The sequence below is a fragment of the Muntiacus reevesi genome, chromosome 3 (genome assembly GCF_963930625.1).
Source record: "Muntiacus reevesi chromosome 3, mMunRee1.1, whole genome shotgun sequence".
Lineage (NCBI taxonomy): Eukaryota > Metazoa > Chordata > Mammalia > Artiodactyla > Cervidae > Muntiacus > Muntiacus reevesi.
The window spans coordinates 98,303,712-98,326,864 of record NC_089251.1 but is presented as its reverse complement, the minus strand read 5'-3'; the positions used below and the strand labels follow the sequence as shown (position 1 = coordinate 98,326,864).

The window sequence follows — 23,153 nt, the reverse complement described above, 5'->3', positions numbered from 1 at the left end:
GGATCATCCCGTTCGGGCCAATTTCAAAAAACCTGATGAGAATGAGAATCCATCTATGCCTGACGACTCCTGATTACTGTGAACTCACAACCAACAACTACTAATACAATGAATCATTAGATCACCTGTACGATGAGAAAGGAAAATACCTTTTGTTTTCTGGGAGTTTCGTGGTTTGGATCCACTGGTCAATGTAGTTGGAAGAGGAATCTTGGTTGGGAGATTTCGGCGCTGTTTACTTTCCAAGGGGGCAGTATACGGTAGCTCTAAAGAACTGAAAGACAACCACGGATGGGACATTCAAACACAAGGCTTTGTTTCAGAGCTGAGAAGAGAAGTCACTGATCCGGCTACAATTTCAACGGCTTCTTTGACTCATCTGGCCTCCTGATGCATTATCCACCCACTGTCCTGAGGGCTGGCCGCCTTCCAAGCACTTCTAATACTGCTCAGAAGACATGGACAGATTTACCCTCTGCTATTCTGACAGCAGACAGGGAACTGAGGTCCATTGTTTAATAATATGTAACGGGTTGGAGCACCTACCTTAGGTAAGATGTAGGAAACTGTTTGTACAAACTAGCCTTGTAGGAGCTGCTAAATGCAGTCATTCTGCTTGTGAGCGAGTCTCACCCCACCTGAAGCCTCCTCACTCAGCACCTAGATCCTCACCCAACATGTGGACTGCTTGCAGGACTCCTGAATATGGAGACTCTGAAAGGTCTCAGACTTAGAACTGTCAAAGGTTCAGTGACTCAAAACTCTGAACCCATTTTCCCACAGACACCATGCAGTGAACCAGGGCTAAGTTCAGCAGGGCTAGTTCCTGGGTGACCTACCAATCCCTCGAAGCCCATGGCAGGGCGGCAGGGCTCTTATTTGCCTAAGGTCTAGGCCAAGTGGGTAGGATAAATATTCTCTATTCTTGAACTCAGGGTTCATCTTAGGCCAAAACTTAAATATTATTTTCACTGATCTATTTAGAGTATATTATTTCTAAAATATTAAAAGGTAAGCTTAACATAATAAACATGTATAAATAGGACAATTAATTGGCTCTGAACTTCCTGTCAGCAAGGCAAAACGGGAGACAACTTTAAGTTTTAAGGGCTATTTTTAAGTTTTCACAGCCCGATGAAGAAAACATTGAAGTCTGCTGAGAGAGAAGTGATCTTTATGAGAAATGACCCAGGGCGATGGCCCACATAAGGCAGTACGGTGAACAATTGAAATGCATGAACCATAAAAACCTTCTCCACAAAGTCGCCTCCGTGCTGCCCACCAAGATCAACGGAGGCCTCTCCGTTGACAGGAGCTAGGCTGATGTGACTCAAGAAAAGGACGCCTTTCAGCTGAGGGAACCCAGTGGCCCCTTACAAGAACTACTCCAAAAATCATCAGTGGGCTCCCGGTGACGGCCGCAAAGCTGCTGGTTCAAGGCTGAGCTGATAGCTGGCTTTCCACCAGAAAACTTCACAGAGCTCACCGATCAATACAAATGCTCTCAAAGTGGGCAGTGTCTGGTATCTTCCGCCTAAGTGCGCTTGCGGCCCCAGCCTCCGGGGGTGTCATTCCAACCCAGCACTCTGCCCCCACCCCCTCCCAGCGCCACCTTCAGGTTCTTAAAGCGACACATCCTCCTTCCACTACCCTCCGAGCGCACCCTCCCAGGGGACAGCAGACTTCTGCTGGGCTCTGGGCCTGGAACCATTCACCAATTAGTTCACATCAGACTGCAAACGTGAGGACAGCTCAGACTTTCTATATCTAATGGCACCCTAGCGTCCATCACTAGCACATGCCCCCCTCCTTTCAAAAAGGTAAGCAGATGATAGAACTATAGCATATAAAGCATGATTTCATAAACAAATTTTAACAGAGGTGCTTTTTAAGCATTACATAAGGTAGTTAGTCAAAGGTCACTTTCTTTTCATTCTTTTGTTTGTATTTCATAAATTTTCTATCATAAATTGTTGTTACATTTGGAATTAGTATAAAGGCTAACCCAAAATCCAAAGGGCTCGGTTCACCCAAATGAGTAGAATTTTAGGTGGGCTAACAAACTGACATGAAAAATTGCACTGTTTATGGGTGAGACTATTAAGGCTACAGTTCTGTAAATCTGGCTTTCTATTTATGACTGACAGACAATTTAAAAAGACAATTTAGAGCATACTGCTTAAACTGCCTTCTGGTAATGATCTCTGTTAACTACACACATCAAGAGGACATGAGTTGAGACTCCGCTGGTGGTCCAGTGGCTAAGCCCCTGTGCTCCAATGCAGGGGGCCTGGGTTTGATCCCTGGTCAGGGAACTAGATCCCACATGCTGCAACTAAGACCTGGTGCAGCCAAATAAATAAATAAAATCTTTAAAAAATGTGAGTTCTCACTCTGCCTCCTGACGGGGGGCTGGAGACTGGGCAGCTCTGGCTCTGGGAATACCGGAAAACTCCCTCAATAACCCCCCTGCAGAGTCGGGGCATCAAGTGAAGTCTTTCACAAATCCTCAAAGTCAAATCTGCTAACAGTCAACTGACTTCCTAAAAACATCAGAATACAACAGAAGTCACTGGAAGAAGGATGAGAAGATTAATGCGTATGTACACTCTGTTTTAAATATACTGAGCTCGGGTGTCAAGGAGAATGAACGGTGTCCCTATGGTGACAGTCACCTCTGGACTGGTTTCACTAAGATAATCCTCAGAAGCTGGACTTTTAAACTTGTGGTCCTAACAATGACAGCACAACACTCCATTCTCACAAGATCTCAGGATATGTAAAAATTAGGGTTTTTCATAATTTGGATTTTTTAGCCTCATTTACTTTAAAAACATAGTGAGGACAGGGAAGCCTGGCGTGTTGCAGTTCACGGGGTGGCAGAGAGTCGGACATGACTTAGCGACTGAACAACACCACTTTAAAGCATCTGATCAGTCAACTAAGCCTGAAAAGGGCCTAGAAGAATAATTTCTAGCCATTTGACTAGGGCTGTTATTCCTGTCTTGGGGCGCCAGAATATGAGCACCAAAGTGCCTCAGGCTGATTTCCCCTCAGGGCAGAGTCAAGTGCACGAGCCACTATTCCACTCGACACTGCTTCTAAGCAGGTCAGATGGTTCTCAACAAATTGTGTAGTTAGGCCACTTCAACTAACATTTTGCACAAAAGGGTAACGTTAAGTATAAATACTCCATTACTAATATTGCCATGTACTGTGTTGCCTCTTAAGTTCAGGGAAAAGGTTAAATTTTTCTGCAGTAATCACTAATTTCTGATTAGCTTCTGGTTCTACAGGACAAGCTGGCCCTGTCGAGTTAAGCTGTATAATCTAGGGACAGAGTCCAGTTTACTGGTGTTTTTGCAGAGTTCAAGCTTTATTCCTAGAATCCGAGTAAGAACAGACTTTCTGCAAAGCTACGGTCAGTTCTGATGACAACAAACCATGTCTTCCTTTATTAATTTATACATAATTCCCTCAACTTCATGGGTTGATGTCCACTTATCAGAGAAGAAGGTCAATACTGGCTTCCAAGCAGATGGCCATCTTATACGATGAACTAGTAGGGCACTGTTAACAACTCTAAAACCAGGATTAGTTTATTAGACCCAAAGTTTAATGAAAGTATGAAGTAACCTTAGGAAATAATAACCCAATAGTTGAAATCATTCATTTCCTTGGAAAAACATTTTGTAGGGCGCCCTCCCTGTGGGGCCCAAGGACTCTGGCCCGGGGGAGTGGACGGGAGCTATTTCATGGCACTGTCTGGTGGTGATATCTGCCCTGAGCACTTTTTTTTTTAAAGGTAAGAATGTATGTGCCGTGTACTGAGTCGCTTCAGTTGTGTCTGACTCTTTGCAACCCTTTGGACTGTTGCCCGCCAGGCTCCACTGTCCGTGGGATTCTTCAGGCAAGAATACTGGAGTGGGTTGCCATGCCCTTCTCCAGGGCATCTTCCTGATGACTCTTAAGTCTCCTGCGTTGGCAGGCAGGTTTCTTACCACTAGTGCCCCCTGGGAGTCACAGGTTAAGAATAAATTTTTCCAAGTTTCACAGCCCTGGAGTCTAGATCCCCATGACAGCCCTGGGTGAGTAGCAGACCCAGAGCTCCTAGGAGAGAAATTATGCTCATACCTGCGGCTGGAACATCAAGTCCATCTTCGTGCAGAAGTGAAATGGCTCTCTACCCGGGAGCAAATCACCAACTGTATTTTTCTCCTCCATTCCTCCCCACCCCGCCCATATTTTGGCTGAGCCATGTGGCATGTGGAATCTTAGTTCCCTGACCAGGGGTTGAACCCATGCCCCTCGCAGTAGCAGCATGATGTTTTAACCACTGGTCCTCCTCTGTTTTTACAAGTTTTAACCCTGCCTTTTATATATCTGAGCTCAGAAGCATGTGCCTGTCCCTCCCCAGTGACAGTGAATGCTGGGCAGCAGAAAGAACCCAGAGGAACATAATGAGTTACACAGCTTTCATTGCAAAAAACCCCAGAAAAACCAATCAAGCAGACAAAACCATTACCGAGTTCTCACCAATACCTTCTCTTACTTATACCTCATTTCTCTGAAATCACATACTTTTCTTACCTGGGTTTCACATCTGCTGGGATTTCTTTCTTAACATTTAAGAGTTTTTTGCTTTTTTGTTTCACTTGAGACATTTCGTGTTCATGTTTTTCAGGCATGGCTTGTTTTCCCTTTTGTTTTTCTGTATCCTGTAAAAAAAAGGATACTTAATTGCTGAGTAAGATTAAAAATGCCAGATATAGTCCTATTTGAAGGCAGAGACATAACACCAAAGATGGAGAAGATACATATATCATAGGTACACAAATGATAAGCTCCTTTCTTCAAATCTCTCGATTGTGGTTCTGTTCAATTTTCCAGCCTTTATTATAATTATGTTTTACTGAGTCTGAATTATAAGGCATGTCACTTAAAGTTATACTCACATCCTGGCTAGAGTAGGAGGTGACAGTGGTAGCACCAATTGATAGCTTGTTTTTAAGCACTGGGGAGCAAAACCTTGCCCTTTTCACAAGAAAAGTTAAGGCAGGACTGCAGGACAAAGTGACACACTCCTGGTGATGTTCCTAATCGGGGGGAAGACGGCACAGACCAAGCGTCAGCGCGTCCCTCCCGAGTGCTCACGGCAACACAGGACTGTCAGCAGTGTCACGGTGGCTGGGATGCCAACAGACGCTCTCACCATCCAGGGGAGGGCCAAGGCTATTCATTCACTTATCCAACCATCCTTCCCTGGTCACCCCACTGGTGTCAGGCAACAGGGTTACCAAGAGGAGCCCTTCCCTCCCCTCAAGAACGGTGAGGTCTAGCAGGAGGGAGACAGCGGACACAGACCAACTTGTGTCTTCATGCGGAATTTTCACTGGCTGGGCCTAGAGCCCAGAGGGGCTGTCCGGTCGGCTGAGAAGGCCGCAGCCCAGGCGCTGCTCAGAGCTGTGCTGCTCGGCCAGCCCAGAAACGCTGCCCGGGTCCTAGTTCAGGCGCGCATGGGAACCACGCCTGGCGCTGCAGAGTAAGGGGAAGCTGCTGCTACACCACACACGAGCCCGGGGCTTGTCTCTAGACAGGGCAGGCACCATCCAGGCACTGCTGACACCGCCTGGAGCCACCTGGAAAGCGGGCGTGCACTGCTCATGTGCAGAAGACCACACACAGCACAGACGGGGATTGAAAAAAACAGAAACCTGGCTCTGCGTCAGGGCGCACAGGGCCAATTGCAGGGAGACACCTCGGCTGAAGGGCAGAGCTGCTGGGAGGGGTGGAGAGCTTCCACTAAAGGGCAGATGAGTGTCCACCCAACAGGGTCAGGGTGCAGTTCAGGCAGCCTGGACTGTAACAGGTCACACAGACCCATCCACCTAACGGCAGACAGGCATACAACAGCCTCCTGCCCCAGCGCCTTCTGAGACTGTGCTGGGTCGTGTAGGAAGTATTCCCGGACCACCCGACTCATCAAGAACTTTGCAGACCACGAGCCCCTTGGGACGAGAACTGGCCTTTCTGTCCATGGTTGTTTCTTAAGCACCCACTACACGGGTTCTCAACACGTGTTTGCTGAGTGCATGGGGAGAAGACGGTTGGAAATGACACACATGCAAGAGAAAATGACTTTCCAGGTTCATAATCTAGTTGGAAAGAAACTAGAGCGTGTGTTTCACACACACGACAGGCGAATGCGTCAGTCACAAAGGAGCAGGACTGTAGGAACCATGCGCAAGCACGCTGAAGGGGTGCTTTCCCCGTGGTCCAGTGGTCAAGACTGAGCTTGCGCTGCAGCGGGCACTGGTTCAATCCCTGGACAGGGCAGGAGGATCCCGCATGTGACTGAAAGCAACATCAGCGCTAAGGGGAGCAATAACAACTGCTCAGCAGGGAGAATGCTAACAGGCCAGGAGGCAGCGGTCCTGAGTAGTGTCCGTGAGAAAGCACATGACGGCGCAAGGTCGGACGGCCAGGAGGAAATGAACCGCGGAGAAGGGAGAATGATACTGGGGGACGGGGGGGCACAGAGTGCTGGCCGATGGGGTCAGCTGGAGACGAGCACCCGAGGAGTGGTTAGGAAAATGCTGCAAAGGCAGAAGGAAGGTGCAGCAAAGTTGGGGAGCAAGTCTGTGCTGAGAACGCTTCCCAGACGCTTAAAGTTCCCGCACTCCTGTTCCTTTGTGACTGACACATTCGCCTGTTGTGTGTGTGAAAGACACGCTCTAGTTTCTTCCCAACTAGATTACGAACATGGCAGGTCATTTTCTCTAGCACGTGTGTCTTTTCCAGCCCTCTTCTCCCCATGCACTCAGCAAACATGTGTTGAGAATCTGCATGCTGGGTGCTTGAAAAATAACTGAGGACAGAAAGGGCAGGCTCTTGTCCTCAAGGGGCTCAGAGACGGCCGAGACCACACTTGAGGACCATGAGCTGGCCTTCTGCTCCTCTGCAGCAGTTGGCACAGAGGAGATTCAGGACAGAGTGCCAGCCCCAGCCGTGGACGGCACTGAGCGGACAGACCCAAGCACCTGCCAAACCTTAGGGAGGCCAGGCGAGGGCAGCTGCCAGGAAGAGTCACGTGTAAACTTTGCTTTAAAAATTAACAGGTGAAGATGACACTGCTGGATGTCTTTAGGCCACTAGATTAAGACTGAAACAGAAATTCAGCTCCACAATATTAAAGGCTCTATTTGGCTCATTTTAAATTTGAAGTATGGTCATTTAGAAATAAAAAGGCCCAAAGGGAATTACACCCTCACTTTTCCTCATACCTTATAACACACGCTCTCTGACACAGTCACAGCAGTAACATCACCCTCCATCTACCGCGCGGCCACAGTGCCCAGGCACTTGGCAGCATGACTCCTGATGGCCACGACCCCCTTGGAGCTGAGCGTGGGGCGCGAGGAAGCCGTCCCGGTGTGCTGGGGGACCCCTGAAGCCTGGGTCACAGCCACCGCTGTGCCTGCTCCGAGGGCTTATGGAGCAGTGGTGATGCAACAGGACATGGCCAGTGCAGTCGGAACAAAGAGGCACAACCCCTTCCCATCCTTTTTTGGTACTTAAAATCTGAGATAGTTTCATGAGCCAGAGTGGTTACTGCTCCAGACAGACCCTAACTTTCAAGCCGTGTTTCCAGTTTCTAACTATCCCACCTTATTAACAGGCTTCCTGACTTGTCCCCTGGGGAGAGGACCACTCTCTCGCCGGGAGCTGTGGTGCCTGTGCAGGAGACAGAGATCACCTGGGCGTGCCTATGCTGAGCATGTCATCCTGCGTCCACCCCACGCCACGGGGCCGTCCTACCTCCTTGAGGAGAGGCTCTGTGTCTGGGTTGGAGGTCTCTGTGGTGGTGGAAGAGCTGTCGTCGTCAGCCAAGGAGTCCTTCAGCTCGTCTTCCAGGGGCTTCCCCTTTCCCTTCTTCTCCTTCTCCTCCTGTTTTTTGGGCGGTTTCACCTTGCGCTGAGGAGGCTTTCCTTTCCCTGGGGGTGAGAGTCAAAGTGAAAGATATTTAAACAGCCCTTGATATTTAAACAACTTGGAAAACACAGCCGTTTAAACTTTTTTTTTGAAGAGGCTGAACTCTGATTAGTAACGGTTTCTTTCTCTGTTTCTTCTCTAAAGCTTTTCAGATTAACATTTGACTTTCTGATTAGAATATTTCACAAGATCAACAATTTTTGAGGCATAAGTGATATACAAAAAGATATGCCCATTTTAAGTGTACAGTTCAATGAGTTTTGGCAACTCAATAGTTTTCACAAATCTGTGTGTCTCTAGAAGACAGCGGACCCTTGAACAACAGGGGGTTAATCCATACACAGGTTACAGCTGGCCCTCCACATCTGTGGCTCCTCTGCAACCAGAGTCACCCAACCGGGGACCCTGTGGTATTGTAGTCACTACTGCTGGAAAAAACCCACATCTAAATGGACTTACGCAGTTCAAACCCTTGCTGCTCAAGGGTCATCTGTACTTTTATATCCCAGGGTTGACATAGCTTTGAGAAGTCAGAGAAGTGAAAACCAGATCCTGTCAAATCTCTCTGGAGATGGGAGCTTGATGGTGACACGGGACGAGCTGCCACGTGTGTCACTTGTGGGATGCCGAGAACCTGGTGGCTCAGGACAAATCCTGGCCCTCCTGTTGCTAGCTCCTCGACCTCGGCCTCTCACCTGCAGACTTGGGAGACGTCCTCACAGTGCTGCGAGAAGGAATTACAGGAAGCCACGGACAGTGTCCAGCCGCTGTTATATGTGGGCAGAGGGTAAAACAGAGCGACAAAAAGCCTATGATTTTAACTAACGTGGACGCTCCCAAGACAGACAAGAAAACAGTCCACTGTGCTGCAGCGCTGCGTGTCCTGGGAATACGGCCGTGAAAACCAACAACATAATTCCTGCCCTCAAGGAGCTTCCACTCTAACTGGAAGAGAGCAGTGAAAAGTCCATGGGTGGATGCCAGCCCCTCGGACTATGCCCATGAAGCCACCTGGGCAGGCAGGCTGGGTAGAGCTGCAGAAGCCACATCTGCCACCGCTGAACTCATTCTATGTCATTAAAAATACAACTCCTTAATATACCTTATTTAAAACCCTGATGCCTTACGGTGACTGTTGATGGATGCCAGTGACTCAAAGTTTGAAGTAATTTTCTCTAAATCACAGAGTTAGTAAGTGGCAGAGCCAGGATGTGATCTGGGTCTGCCTGAAGGCAGAGCCTGGCCTCACCACCCCATGGCACTTGGCGTCCCCCACCTGAGACAAAACCGCCCCTCAGACTGCCAACGGGAGACGGACACCAGGGTGGCGACAGATTCTGCAGTGAATGCAGACACTGCAAGTGGCCGCACTGGGCTCAGCGCAGTCTCAGGTTTTAACCCTCAATCCAGCAATGCTCCTGGCCAGTTCCCAGGGCTCACATGTTACGGGAGGAAAAACCAGAGAAATACAGAATCTAGACTGTCCAGTTTCAGAGGCCCTGCTCAGGCTAGCCATGAAAGGCAGGTATTTTTTGGGCCCCTCTTCCATGAGGGACAGTGACTGCAGGGGTGATAGAGATGAGATGGGATGTCTAATTCATAACTCATAACTTGGATGTCTAACTCCAAGCTGTCTAACCCAGAGAAGGTGAGGGCTGGGGATACCCTGTTCCTATGACAATGGGTCATTCTCAACAGTTTACAAAGGTCAGACATCACTGAAGCTCATTACAAAAAGATTTCTTTGAGATTGTGGAGGGCGGGGGAGAGAACAGGACACTACTGGAGAGAAGTGCCGAAGAATGGGAAGAAACATTACATATTCAATGTAAACACACAGGCTTTTTGGCAGGGGTGTTGGGGTAAGTTTTAGAGACATGATAAAGATTCCACCAGCTGATGGTTTTATGATATATTAATACCACTATTCCTCAAGAGCTTCCCGGGTGGTGCTACTGGTAAAGAATCTGCCTGTCAATGCAGGAGACGCAAGAGATACAGGGTTGGGAAGACCCCCTGGAGGAGGAAATGACAACCCACTCCAGTATTCCTGCCTGGAGAATCCCATGGACAGAGGAGCCTGGTGGGCTACAGTCCATGGGGTTGCAAAGAGCTGGACACAACTGAGCAAGTGAGCCCTACGGCACTATTCTGCAACCCCAAGACCAACGCCCATCTTTTAAAGTTCATTTGAAAGACTGATTTTCTATAGGTATGTGTTGTGCTTCAATAAAAACACTTATTGAAGAAAAAAACAACACAAAGACCTGGCTCATTCCTTCTTTCCCAACAGCAGTGCTGGGAAGGATATCAAAAGGGGTGGCTGCTCATGTGTAGCCGGCAGTCACTGTCTCTTCGTGGCCTCAAGAATCATCACCTCCATCATTAAATAGCTTTTAGCAGGTCGACTCTAGGACCACTGTGAAAAGTAAAGAACATTTTTTAATTTTAAAGTTTATATTCTAGATGAATGACCCTGAAAAGAAAAGACAGGTCCAAAGTATTGGTGTCAGAGGGCTGTCTTAGACCAAGGAACAAGGGGTTCACTTTGCCAGAGCCTCTCTTTGTGCTAAGAAAGGATAATATACATTTATTTTACTTATGCTCTAGATAAGGGAAAAACACATTATGTAACCAAATCTAACTTTAAAAAGAGGAACCTTAGGCATCCATTTAATATTACTGTAAAAATTACCCTAAAATATGTAAGCTCTGTTTACTCGTTATTGACCAGGGAATTTCTGAAGAAATGAATGCCAGTGGCTGGCAATTTCTTATGTAAGTGAATACTGAAACATCTCTGGTCATTAATGTTCAGGTAATAAAAGACGTATTACTATGTCTCTGGTCAATAATGTATTAGAAAAATGAGATAACAACAAAGAAGATTTCTGTGGAAGAAGTTAAATATCATTCAAGACTTTTGACTATTTTATAAACCCAAATGCAAGTAATTCTATGAAGACTATACAGAACCAGTCTTCATATCACTGGAATTAAGAAATTTTCTAAAACTCCTGGACTCTGCAGGGTCAGGTTTCTTTTGGCCTCTCAAGGCTGCCAAGTACCCTGTTCAAACCAAAGGCAAAACTTCTTGGTACATCAGTGAGGGAGGTACTGAAATAGGCTCAGAATAACATATTAGCAAGGCTGCCACAGAAGACAGTAAGTCACAAAAAAGTTCAGGCTGTAAAGGGAATAAACTGAAATACAGCCAGAGGCCATTTACTGTTTTTGATGTATGGACTCCGGAAGTTACATAAGCCTGCCTGTGCATGTGTGGTGTGTAGACTTCTATGAAGGCAGCCCCACATCATGCTCTCATGGAACTCTCTTAGTGTGGCTGACCTTACTCCTCATGAGGACACCGCAGAAGTGATGGGAGGTCACTTCCAAGAGCAGGTCACAGAAGATCGAGACTTCTGTCCTGCCAGCCTGTTCTCTCTCTTGAATTTCTGCCTGCTCGCTCTGGTAAAATCAACTGCTCTGAGCTGCCCTACAGAGAGGACCCAACAGGCTGCTGGCCACAGTCAGCAAAGAACTGAGACCAACAGGCCAAGAAGAACAGAATCCTGCTCTCAGCCACCTGAGTGAGCCTGGAAGCAGGTCCACCACCAGGTGGATCTTACGAAGATTTTAGCTTCAGGCAACACCTTGCCTGCTGTTCTGTGAGAACCTGGCAAAGCTGTACCCAGATGCCTGACCCCCAGAAACTGTGCATTAGTAAATGATGGGGGTTTAAGCCACTGGGTTTTGGGGTAATCTGTTGCTTAGAGACAGATGATTAATACAGCACGTATGGATGCATGCTCAGTCATGTCCAACACTCTATGACCCATGGACTATAGCTTGCCAGGCTCCTTTGTCCGTGGGATTCTCCAGGAAAGAATACTGAGTGGGCTGCCATTTCCTTACTCCTCCAAGGGATCTTCCTGACCCAAGGATGGAACTCACGTCTCCTGGCATTGGCAGGTGGATTCTTTACCACTGAGTCAGTCAGGGTGAAAACAGCATGAGGAACTCTAAAGCAGGAGTCAGCACACTTTTTCTGGAAGGGCCAGACAGTAAGCACTCTCAGGTTTCTGCCCTTGCAGTCTCTGCTGCTACGGCATGAAAGCAGCACAGATAATGTGTGAATGAACAGGCACTCTGGTTCCCAGAGGACAGGTAACGACTTTGTCCAGGGGCTGTGGTTTGCCAATCCCTGCTCTAAAGCGCAGGTTGTACAGAAATCCTATTTTTGGGTCAAAAGGCAGATGACTGCCATTTTACCACTGTGTTAAAAACTATTTTAATGATGAAAAAAAAAAACTCAACCTACCACGGTAACATAGTCATCACAGGCAGTGAAAATGAATACAGTAGATGTCCAACAAATTCCTGAATTTGGTAAGTGTTCTAAGAGAGAAATATGGGTATCTTTTATGACACTTGGATACTTCTGTTTGCATCTTGATGCGAAAGAGCTGAAGTCCAGGGGCAGAGATGAATGTCAGCCAGAAGGACACCTGCTAAACCAGCTGCTCATCACAATTACAATTGAGATAGCCCCGACACACGCGGTGGCTGTCCCCTTGAGTGTCCCAGAAGTGAGAGGATATGGTTACCTTTGCTTTTTGACAACGGTGAAGGCGGCTGCTCTGTAAACACATCAAGGGGCGGGGCATCGTGGTGCTCGAAGTCTTTGTCCATGGCTTCGATGAGACTGGTGATGTCCGAGTCCTCGGAGCTGTGCCGGGTGCTGCCGGGGTGTTCTGGGTGGGGCGGGGGCGCGAGGGGCGCAGGGGACAGCCTCTCGGGCTGTGGCTCCTGGTGCTGAGGCACTGGCGGCGGCGGGGGCGAGTGCTGCTCCAGGGGGCTATGGCCATGGTGCTGGCTGCTGTGCTGGCCCTGCCTGGCCCCCTTGGACTTCCGGCCTGCGCTGTGACCCTGGGCCACGGTGTGGGACTCGTAGACCAGTGGGCTGGCTTTGCTTGCCGACTGGGCATTAGTCCTGCCGGAGGCACTCGCGCTGTTTTTGGCTCTGACGTTTTCCACGTCAGCCGAGCTTCTACTGCTGTGACTGCTGTGCGGGTGGACCGACGGGCTACACTGCTTGTGACTCCCTGCGCCGGGCCGGGAGGCCGAGCCGCCTGCTCCACAGAAGCCCCGACTGTGACCGGGGTCACAGCTCAGCGTGTTCAAGCTGGAAAAAAGCATCAGTAACAGCAACCTATGAGATCTAAGATTAAAAGAAAATCATAGGACGTCCATGGTGGTCCAGTGACTAAATCTCCATGCTCCCAATGCACAGAGGGGGCCCAGGTTTGTTCCCTGGTCAGGGAACTAGATCCCACATGCTACAGCTAAGAGTCTGCATGCTGCAACCAAAGATCCTGCATGCCTTCAGGGACGAATGAAGATCCCATGTGCCACAACTAAGACCTGGTACATCAAAATACAGAAGTAAATTTTTAAAAAAATTATAAATACTTCATTAGTAGAACCACTGTAGATATGAATGACCCTCGGGTAGTTCTACTCACGACAATAGGATACCTTTCACAACTCTACTGGGTCTGTTCTATCTGGAAATTTAGGCATCAAGTCACTGGCACCAGGTAGAAAGTTTAACCCTCATCAATATAATAAAACACGGTATCTTCTAAGAGTTCTTAGAAACTGAGAGTGACACACAGTGTATCACAATTTTTTCCCCGAGCAAAGACGAAAAGAAGAAACTTATTTTTCTTTTAATTACATCAGCCAAATCTATGCATATTAGAGAATTTATTTCCAGCAGGTGCACATACTTTCCTTCAGATGAAATGCCAACGATTCTCCTGAGATCAAATGGTCTCCCCACATCAAAGGGTGGGTTTGAGGCCTCAAAGGACAGCCGCCTTCGGAAGGGCTCCCAAATTCCTTGAGCTTCTAAATAGGCTGTTCCAATTACCAAAAGAAACAGTGCACTGCAGGGGTAGAAAAGGTGGAGAATCCGGGTTCATGTGTTAGTGCAAGAGCAACAGGATTTGATACTAAGGGCAGAGTTTCTTGGTAAAGTATAAGACAATATAAAAAAAACAAAATGCCTATGACAAGACAAAGGCATTCTGGACGAAAGTTTGCCCACGGACTTCTGTAGTGTGCTAACATACCAGGAGGCTTGTATGGAGGAAATAACCCCTTGAATCAGGACAGACACTGGAGGGTACCTTTCCTTCTGCCAAGAAGCAGCTCTTTAGTTCTAACTCTCTAGGCCAACTCTCTTCCCTAGGATGTGTTGGGTAAACATGTAAGTTAATTAAGAGGCGAATATATCTCATTATTAAAAAATAAAGAAATAGACTGAAAAAGAGATGAGGATGCTGAGGGTTTAAAAAATATTTCTCATCAGTTTTATGATGTTTAGGTATGATATGACTCAATTAAAATAAACTATTATGTTTGAGTACATTTCACATGCCCAAATCAAGTAATTTCATGGTAAATTATGAGGTCTTTTTTTTTCCTTTAAGAAATTAACCCGTACTGTATGTGTGTAACAAATTTTATAGGTAGAAAAGACTCTGGTTTATTGTATATGTCACCCAAGAAGGGTTTAGTTCTGATTGCTCCCACTGGTCTATGTAGCCTGTCTAGGGAGGGTTGCCTCTTGTGTCCGTTGGTGGATCCCTGGCAATCAGAGCTGTGACTGGCATACAGCGGGAGTCATGATCAACAGTGTCAAGTGATATATACACATCAACCTTGAAAGAAGACACCGTACCTCATTATTCCTGAGATGATGATGTACAGAGCCAGCTCCCAGTTGGGCCTGGGCAGGGCTTCTGCACAGGTTGCTAACATATGGTAAGGAAGGGATGCATTCAATACAAACACAAACTCAGAGCCACTGGCTGTTATAAACTTCAGTTCACGGATGACTCTGGAAGCTGTGAAATCAGGAGTAAACCTAAAACGCAAAGGTGGCAGTGAGACTAGGTTTTTAAAAACATACTGGAAGCAGTTCAAATATAATACCTTTGAAACAGAGCACAGAATTTTAGAGATTGGCACTTTTATTCAACTTTCTCATTTTCAGATGGATAAAGTATTGTCCTATGAGGTTAAGTAATAAAACAACTTAATTTTGTGGATAACTAGAGAAACTGCATAGAAAGAGAACAATGGTTGACTTTCCATAATTATTAATTCAGAGAGAAGTCTCTGAGCTTCTTTCCTTTCTTTGCTTTTTTCTATATTTAATTCACTCTCCTCTCCCATGATACACTCGCAATAATGCCTTTTTTCCCCCAAGAAACCCATCCTAGCCCTACTGATGTTCATCTCCTCCAGCACTGCTTTCTGTCCTAATGATTTTATTTTTGTGTTAACTGTATGCGCTCCAACCACATGATCCGCACCCTGAGGAAAGGTGTCTTACTCCCCACTGCACCTTTAGGTGCCAGGTGTTATGCCTTACATGGAGTGATACAGGTGCTAACAAAGTAAATGTCCACTGAAGGCCATGAAATTGTCATTCAACTAAGGGACAGTGGTTACATTTTATTATGCAAAACTTTATAACAAGTTATCAACTGTAAAAACTTGCTGCAACTATTACCCATGTAGGCATTAACATGGAGGAGGCAATGGCACCCCACTCCAGTACTCTTGCCTGGAGAATCCCATGGATGGAGAAGCCTGGTAGGCTGCAGTCCATGGGGTTGCTAGGAATTGGATACAACTGAGTGACTTCACTTTCACTTTCACGCATTGGGGAAGGAAGTGGCAACCCACTCCAGTGTTCTTGCCTGGAGAATCCCAGCGACGGGGGAGCCTGGTGGGCTGCCGTCTATGGGGTCACACAGAGTCGGACACGACTGAAGCGACTTAGCAGCAGCAGGCATTAACACTGCTTTCTGACCAAACTATCATGTGACATGGAAAAATTGCACGTGCGTGACACAGGTGTCTGCTCTACTGCTGAGAATGATCTTACAGTTGGTTCTCTACAAGACCTTGAAAATTTTTTTAAAAATTAAGTATTTTTTAAATTATAAAAGCATGATAACACATTTACAGGAGACTTTGAATAAAGTTATATTTCCACTATATATATATACACACACACACGTACATATAATTCCAGTATATAATTATTTTTTAAGTAGATAAATTAAGAGTTTTAGTTGGAGTTTCAATATCAAGTGCTCAAAAATTAATAGAAAGAATAGACAAAAAAGCAGAAGGATATGGTAGGCCAGAAATGCACTATGAACCAATTCAACATAATTAAAATTTATACAATTTTTACACAACAGCAGGATACAAATTCTATTCAAGTTTCCATAGACTATGAACCAGGAGACACTGGAACATATCCAGGGACATAAAACAAGGTGCAAAATTGAAAATAATTTTGAAACTGGTTTCTAAGATTATCTGATCCACTTTGGAGTTTCCACAATTTTGAAAACAAAGAAATGAAGAAATAACCAAAGACTAATTGGGGAAAAAAAAAAGATTTAGTGATTCATCATCTCATGAGAAAATACTTACAGAATGACTATGTCTTTAGAGGCATTGGCGCTTAGTGCAAACTCTTGACAATTGATGACTTTAAAGCCATATCCCTCACAGGAGTACCCACTGACTTCAATGGTTTCTATGTGAATTGGAAGTTGTCCTGTGTTCTCTACTTTAAATGTTCTTTTCAATGTGAAATTGGGTTCCCTTAGTCTCATACCTAAAGGAAAAAAATGAGGAGTATAAATCTTGCTGTCCTGTGCACCACGTCCAAGTGACGATAACACATCCTTTACGAATGTATCCCAGAGATTATGACGGAGCTCCTCAGGCCAAAGGGATGAGCCACTGCCCAGGTTTCATCAGGAAGTTCTCTTCTTTGTTAAGTCATTTTAGATGGCGGAAGTTTAATTAGGCTTTATATTTCACATTCAGAGTAAATCAGTTAAGGTATGCAATGAATACTGATACTTCAAAACTTGTAAGATCCAAATGAAACAACTCTGAAAGCAAGTGAGGGTGTTTCCTTAAAGTCTTAAGTACTCATCAGTAATACACGCATATGCCCATGTAGAAACATTGTTCCTGTGTTTGGAACTACTTACCGTTGAAAAGGAACGCTGAAATTTGTGCATGTGCGTATGACGAGAACACTCACCCTCTGTACAGTCTTTCAGCAGCGCCTCTGTGATCTTGAAGCGTAAGGAGCTCCCCGGGCCCGGAAGCTTGCCCGCCACCCTCAAGTTCTCGGTTGTCCCCTGTCCTTGGACCATCACGGCATCCATCACAGTCAGGTTATTCCTACGTAAGAAGAAGCCCAGATTGTTCTCTGCTTAAGTCTGCACAGTCTTTTGATCTTGAATTTTACTGCTACTTTATAAATGTGAAGATTAATACCTTAAATTTAATGGTCAAACATTGGCACTTTAAAAATTTTAAAATGTTTACATGATGAAGACCAAGAGTTACACTGTCAAGAGTCATACATGGTACAGTAAGACACTATTCAAGTCTTTTAGCTAAAAATATAATCACAGTGTTATGTTTCATGAGGCGTGGTGTGCGTCTGTGTGCGTATTTTGGACAAAATGAATACCTTGTGTCATAAATAAATTAATGCATATATTAATATTGAAACATATCAAGAAAGGACTCATGTTAAGCACTAGAAGTCAACCCACACTTAAGTCACAGAACATACCTGATTATGATTAGGGAAGAAACAGTTCTATTGTGAACTGGAGTAAACTTTACTTTGACAGATTTCTTTTCTCCAGGTTTTAAAATTAAGTTTAAAACTAAGTGTCGGGAGAGGCCCTCTGTGAATCCTGTTGAACTCTGCAGTGGGTGAGCCTTGAATCATTGGGCAAACAAACAAGAGTCATTAGTATATTTTCTGGAAAATTTTTTCCCCTTTACCCCATCCACAGCCAAGTATTAGTTTCTCAAAATGACTAACTACGAAAACAAGTTTATCCCTCATGATTTAGATTCTGGATGGCTGGCAAGCAGAGCAACCAATGACAACAACTTCATATTCTGCATTAAGTCCCCAAAGGGGTTTTATTCCCCAGGTCACCAGAGTCTTCATGTTTGTACTAAGCACTTGTTTTTGTGTATGGATCTTTAAACTTTAAAGGTTCTGAAACATGACATAAAAAACCAGAGAAGGACACACACCTAAGAGAGGAGCATCTCAACCTTTTAACACAGAGCAGACAGCTGTGTCGCCAGCACCCAGCACCCTGAAGCCCTGCTGGTGCTGTCCTCTCACCCCTCAGCCACGGTTTTCCTGCCTCTCCCCTCAGAAGGGTACTGGCTGGAGAGTCTTAAGGCCACATCATTTTATTTATAAAGGTATTGCCAATTCATATCAATCTACCTTCAATTTTATTTTGAAAGCTAAGCCCATTATTATTGTTTCATAAACACTTGATGATTTAAAGTTCAAATAATAAGTTCAGTTTAATAATTAAAATATGACTTCTTGATAGTTACAGGTAAGATTAAAAAGATTTGTTTTTTATTAAAAAAATCATAGTTAACACTGCTCTGATTTCAAGCAACATTAAACTTTTTTGGGGGTTGAAGGGCTGGTAGTACTTGGGTATAAATGTCCATGGCACTCTGCTGCTGCTGCTGAGTCGCTTTAGTCGTGTCCGACTCTATGCGACCACATAGATGGAAGCCCACCAGGCTCCGCTGTCCCTGGGATTCTCCAGGCAAGAACACTGGAGTGGGTTGCCATTTCCTTCTCCAATGCATGAAAGTGAAAGTGAAGTCACTCAGTCGTGTCCGACTTCTCGCGACCCCATGGACTGCAGCCCACCAGGCTCCTCCATCCATGAGAGTTTCCAGGCAAGAGTACTGGAGTGGGGTGCCACTGCCTTCTCCCCATTGCACTCTATCTACCTGCTAACCTGTGGGAAGAGAGTGAATTTTCTATGATTTTCTACTATACACAAATCTATTTCAACAGCATGATTCTATGGACATAATTTCTTTTTTTTTTAATGGACATAATTTCATAGCTAATAAACTCTGTGAAGCACACTACTTATCAACTCTCTCCTGAGGCAGCTATTTTTTTCCGGCATCGAAAATTCTTCTCTGTAAATGTCTACTAGGACAACAATGTTCTGACTGCTCCCAAATGGTTGGTGAATAAGTTCCCTTTAAATAAACTGTTCTGAGTAACTGGCAAACACGTTCTAAACTATACCTATATTCCCAACAAACAATTAACTTAAATTCTGATGACATGGAAAATACTTTAGGATTCTGTGATACCTCTGGGGTATCCCTCAGTAATTTTCATAGTGGTGGTTCTTGAAGAGAGATTCACAGACCCTTAGGGATCTGAGAGGTCTTTTTAGGTGTGTCAAAACTACTTTCACAGCACAGACCAAAGTTCTTTGCCTTTTTCACTGTGTTAACATTGGCACCAATGGCCAGCAAAAGCAGTGGTGGGTAAGTAAAACTGCTGACCCTTTAGCTAGAAGCAAGGCAGCCTTATCAAACCTCCCTGGTAGCCATGGTTTTTCTTCACTGTCAGGCACTTACAGCTAACAAAAACCAAAACCAAAACCTGTGACTGATTAAGTAGTAATAAATATTAATCTTAAATCTCAACCCTTGAGCACAAGGCTTTTTAATACTGTGTGATAGAACAAAGTATGCCTGCAGCGCCCCCTGCAGCATGCTGGACTGTGCTGTCTGGAAGAGCTATCGTTTGAGATGCCAACAGAACTAGCTCCTTCCTCAAGGGACTCCATTTATATTTGAAAAATGACTGAGAGTCAATATATGACTACTCAGACTGGAGTATTTAGTAGACATTTTCACAAAAATGAAGTCCATCTGTCCTTTAAGGAAAGCAACTGAAGCATTTGTTGCCAATGGTAAAATTCGACTGTTGTGAGTACAATCTAGAATTTTGGCCTTGTGAACTTGAGAGCTTCCCAATAGTTAAAAGAATTCCCTGATAAGATTCATGGTTACAGGGATAAACATGATTTTTTGGATACTGCAGAGTAAATTGTGTCAACATTTGGAAGCTCTGCATATCTTAGTGAACCAGTATTTTCCAAATGATTGATGTATATAGTATTATAATAGCTAAAAAGGCAATTAAGACATCCTTTCTGCAACTACATGAATGTGTCAGGTCAGGTCAGATCAGATCTTTATCATATACTTCAACCAAAACAATATATCGTTAAGAGGCTGAATGCAGAAGCAGACATGAGAATCTATCTGTATATTAAGTCTGAGAGCCACTGAACAGCTCTGTAAAATGTAAAACAATCCGCTCTTATTGCAAAACCATTTAAAAAAATATATGTCTATTTTTTCATTTTTTTGTTATTTGTCAAACAGAATGGGCTTATCATTTTAAATGAATTAAATCACTATTTTAAGGATCTCAGTTTTCATTTCAATATGGTCAATATTGACAGATATAACCCACACAAATAAAAACCTCTCTGCAGTCCTTAATAATTTTTAAAAATTGAGATAAAGCAGAAATCCTAAATAATTTTTCAGATTGTAAAGGAATCCTGAGATCAAATAATTTTAGATCCACAGTTTTACAGCACTGTAGAGAACTGTTAGAGAATTTATTTGAAGCTGACCCGAAGACCTCCTCCAGAATTTCTTCTTTAGAATAAATTTCTGGGATCCAGGGCATTCTTATTCATATTCCTACCTCTCACAATACCTACATCTTAAAGGTACCACCAAAGATTTGGTAAGATAAGAAAGGCAAATACTATGTCATTTACTTCTTATGTGTATTTTCTCTCTTTATAAAAGCAGAGTCAATGGAATTTGTGGTTACTGAACTTTCTAGGTATTATCATCTAGATATCTGGATAATATCTAGATATTTGGATAACCCTGAACTTATTATTTTTATGGCATTATTTTATGGTATTTTTATGGACGGAAACAAAGAAAATAAAAATGATTCCAAGAGAATGGCATAGATTAGAATATGAGACTCTAAATTTCAGTCTAGTGTTCTACCTATTACTCGGCAGAAAAAAAACATTGAAAATTACTTAGAAAAATAACTTTCTTATATAAGACTGACTTAAAAATAGATCTATAAAAAGTATTCCATAAAGGTCTGGCTAATGTATGTTTTATAGATCAAAACAATAAAACTATGGGAAAGAACACAAATACTTCAAAAACTGTAAAACATGTGGCTGGAGAGTGATTAGTGACTCCTAACCAGTAGCGCCCATGTGTCACGTAAGCATGGGCGAGGGCTCCCTGGCTCTGGGAGAACTACACGTGACTTGGCCCTGACAGCCACCACAGGCATGAACGCGGGCAGGTCACTTCCCCTCCCTGTGCTCCGTTCCTCCCCCACCACCAGAGCATGTGAAGCGCTTCTCTCCCAGGGAGGTCACTGACGGCCAGGCTGTTGTCACGGCTGTGGGGAATCACACGCGTGAACGCAGCTGTCAGGACGCTGACGCACACCAGGCGCGCGGGGAGCACGGAAAGCCCTCGTTCTGGGAGCCACAGGCTGGCTCGTGCAGCCCACGGGGGCTTCCCACGCGCCCAGCGACTCATCTAAGGGCTTCCCTGTGGTTTGTTTCATCTGTTAAAATCCTGTAACATCCAGATTATTAAGCTCGCATTGCAACAGAAACTGAAGTTTGGAAAGGCTGACACACTCGGTCGAGGTGACCAAGCTAGTAGGCACACAGGCGTGACGATCCCAGGAGCCGACCCGCCTTGTTCCAAACGGGAAGCAGCCGAGTCATAGCTCCTTGACAGACTGGGACCTGTGTACTGCAAGAGCCCACAGCGAGAAGAGAAAGCAGGGGCAGATGACTGTTTCCACTCACAGTCATTCAGATTGTGGGAGGTTAACTAGATTCTCACTCGTATTCATTCAACACCTTTTGTTTTACAAATGGGAGAAAAACTAAGATAAATAGAAGACAGGCCCTCAGGAGCCTATCCCCAGATTTGGGAAACAGGGCACCACACATGAAAAACAAACAAAACCCAAAGTTAACACGGGTGTAAGTGAAGAGTCAGGGAAAATCAGAGAGCTGAGCTGGTGGAGGGCTCACAGCCAGCAGGGCTGGTGTGGACAGGCTGTGTAAGGCTGGACGAGACGAGCTGGGCAAGAGGAAGGGCGCTGAGGCCAAGGGACTTGGGCCGATTTGCAGGTGGCATTAGTGCCGCGTGGTAATGCCCTGACTGACACAAGAAAAGTTTTAAGTTCTTACATAATCATGAGCGGGTTAGTGGCTGTTCAGTCTGGCCTGCATGACAGAGACTATCTGCTCCTAGAACAAATCAGCTTGTGTATACACTCAGCAGTTCAAAAATATCTGTTGAGGGAAAACTGTAAGTGGTACTGTGCTAAGTATGAATACAGCTAGCCATGGGTCTGGCCTTCATGGAGTTTACAATTTTATTAGAAAGTTTCCAAAATAAAAAATTTAAATGACCAAGCTCAATATTTTGAGGCTTAATAAAAAGAAATCATGTATTAATCTATACACTTCATAGGCATCCTCTCAGAGGTTCTGGCAGCTATTATTATGGGCTTAACATTTAATGCCCACAAATAGGACCTTCTACACAGCATGCCTCCTGGTGCTCTAAATCCATCCACTCCTCCTGGGCTTTATGCCTCTAAAATAATGACTGGACTCTTCTAAACTTCTTCAGTAACCTGGCTTTCAGGCAGTTTAAGGATGGTCAATGTTTTTCTTCCACATCGCATTGGTCATATCATAAAATTACTTCTTTGCAATCGTATGAAGTTTGAATACTTACACTGTTTCTGAAGACTTGGAATTCTTGTGTTCTTAAATCAATCTTTGCCACCTTACTTAAATTAAACCTGAAATTAAAAAACACACATATTTCTTTGTGAACAGCATCATAGTTAAAGGGGCTGTAGAGTAATTACCAAGATTGTGTTTACCTTTCAGCAGATTTTGAGATCAATATTATCAGGTCAAGAGCATACAAAAAGCAGCTACAACTTAGTTTATTCTTCACTTTTAAAACTAAAATATTTGAAAGGCTCCACCTGCTTCCTCTTTACACCGTTTCAGGAAGGAGTTCTACATGATTTCTTCTTGTCTTAAAACGGAAGCTTTTCCAGATGCTTAATGTAATATCTATTTCTC

General features: G+C 44.7%; 1 protein-coding gene across 1 annotated transcript in view; it reads right to left on the bottom strand.

Annotated features, from left to right (window-relative positions):
• Positions 1 to 23,153, bottom strand: part of TMEM131 (transmembrane protein 131) — a 179,560-nt gene that overhangs the window by 7,412 nt on the left and 148,995 nt on the right. Inside the window, exons 25-34 of the mRNA XM_065929757.1 lie at positions 22,795 to 22,861; positions 17,684 to 17,835; positions 17,141 to 17,283; positions 16,516 to 16,702; positions 14,741 to 14,926; positions 13,785 to 13,943; positions 12,600 to 13,177; positions 7,819 to 7,994; positions 4,591 to 4,718; positions 150 to 274 (exon numbers count right to left, since the gene is read on the bottom strand). Coding sequence (XP_065785829.1) covers positions 150 to 274; positions 4,591 to 4,718; positions 7,819 to 7,994; positions 12,600 to 13,177; positions 13,785 to 13,943; positions 14,741 to 14,926; positions 16,516 to 16,702; positions 17,141 to 17,283; positions 17,684 to 17,835; positions 22,795 to 22,861 — 1,901 coding nt within the window. The remainder of the gene's footprint in view (positions 1 to 149; positions 275 to 4,590; positions 4,719 to 7,818; positions 7,995 to 12,599; positions 13,178 to 13,784; positions 13,944 to 14,740; positions 14,927 to 16,515; positions 16,703 to 17,140; positions 17,284 to 17,683; positions 17,836 to 22,794; positions 22,862 to 23,153) is intronic.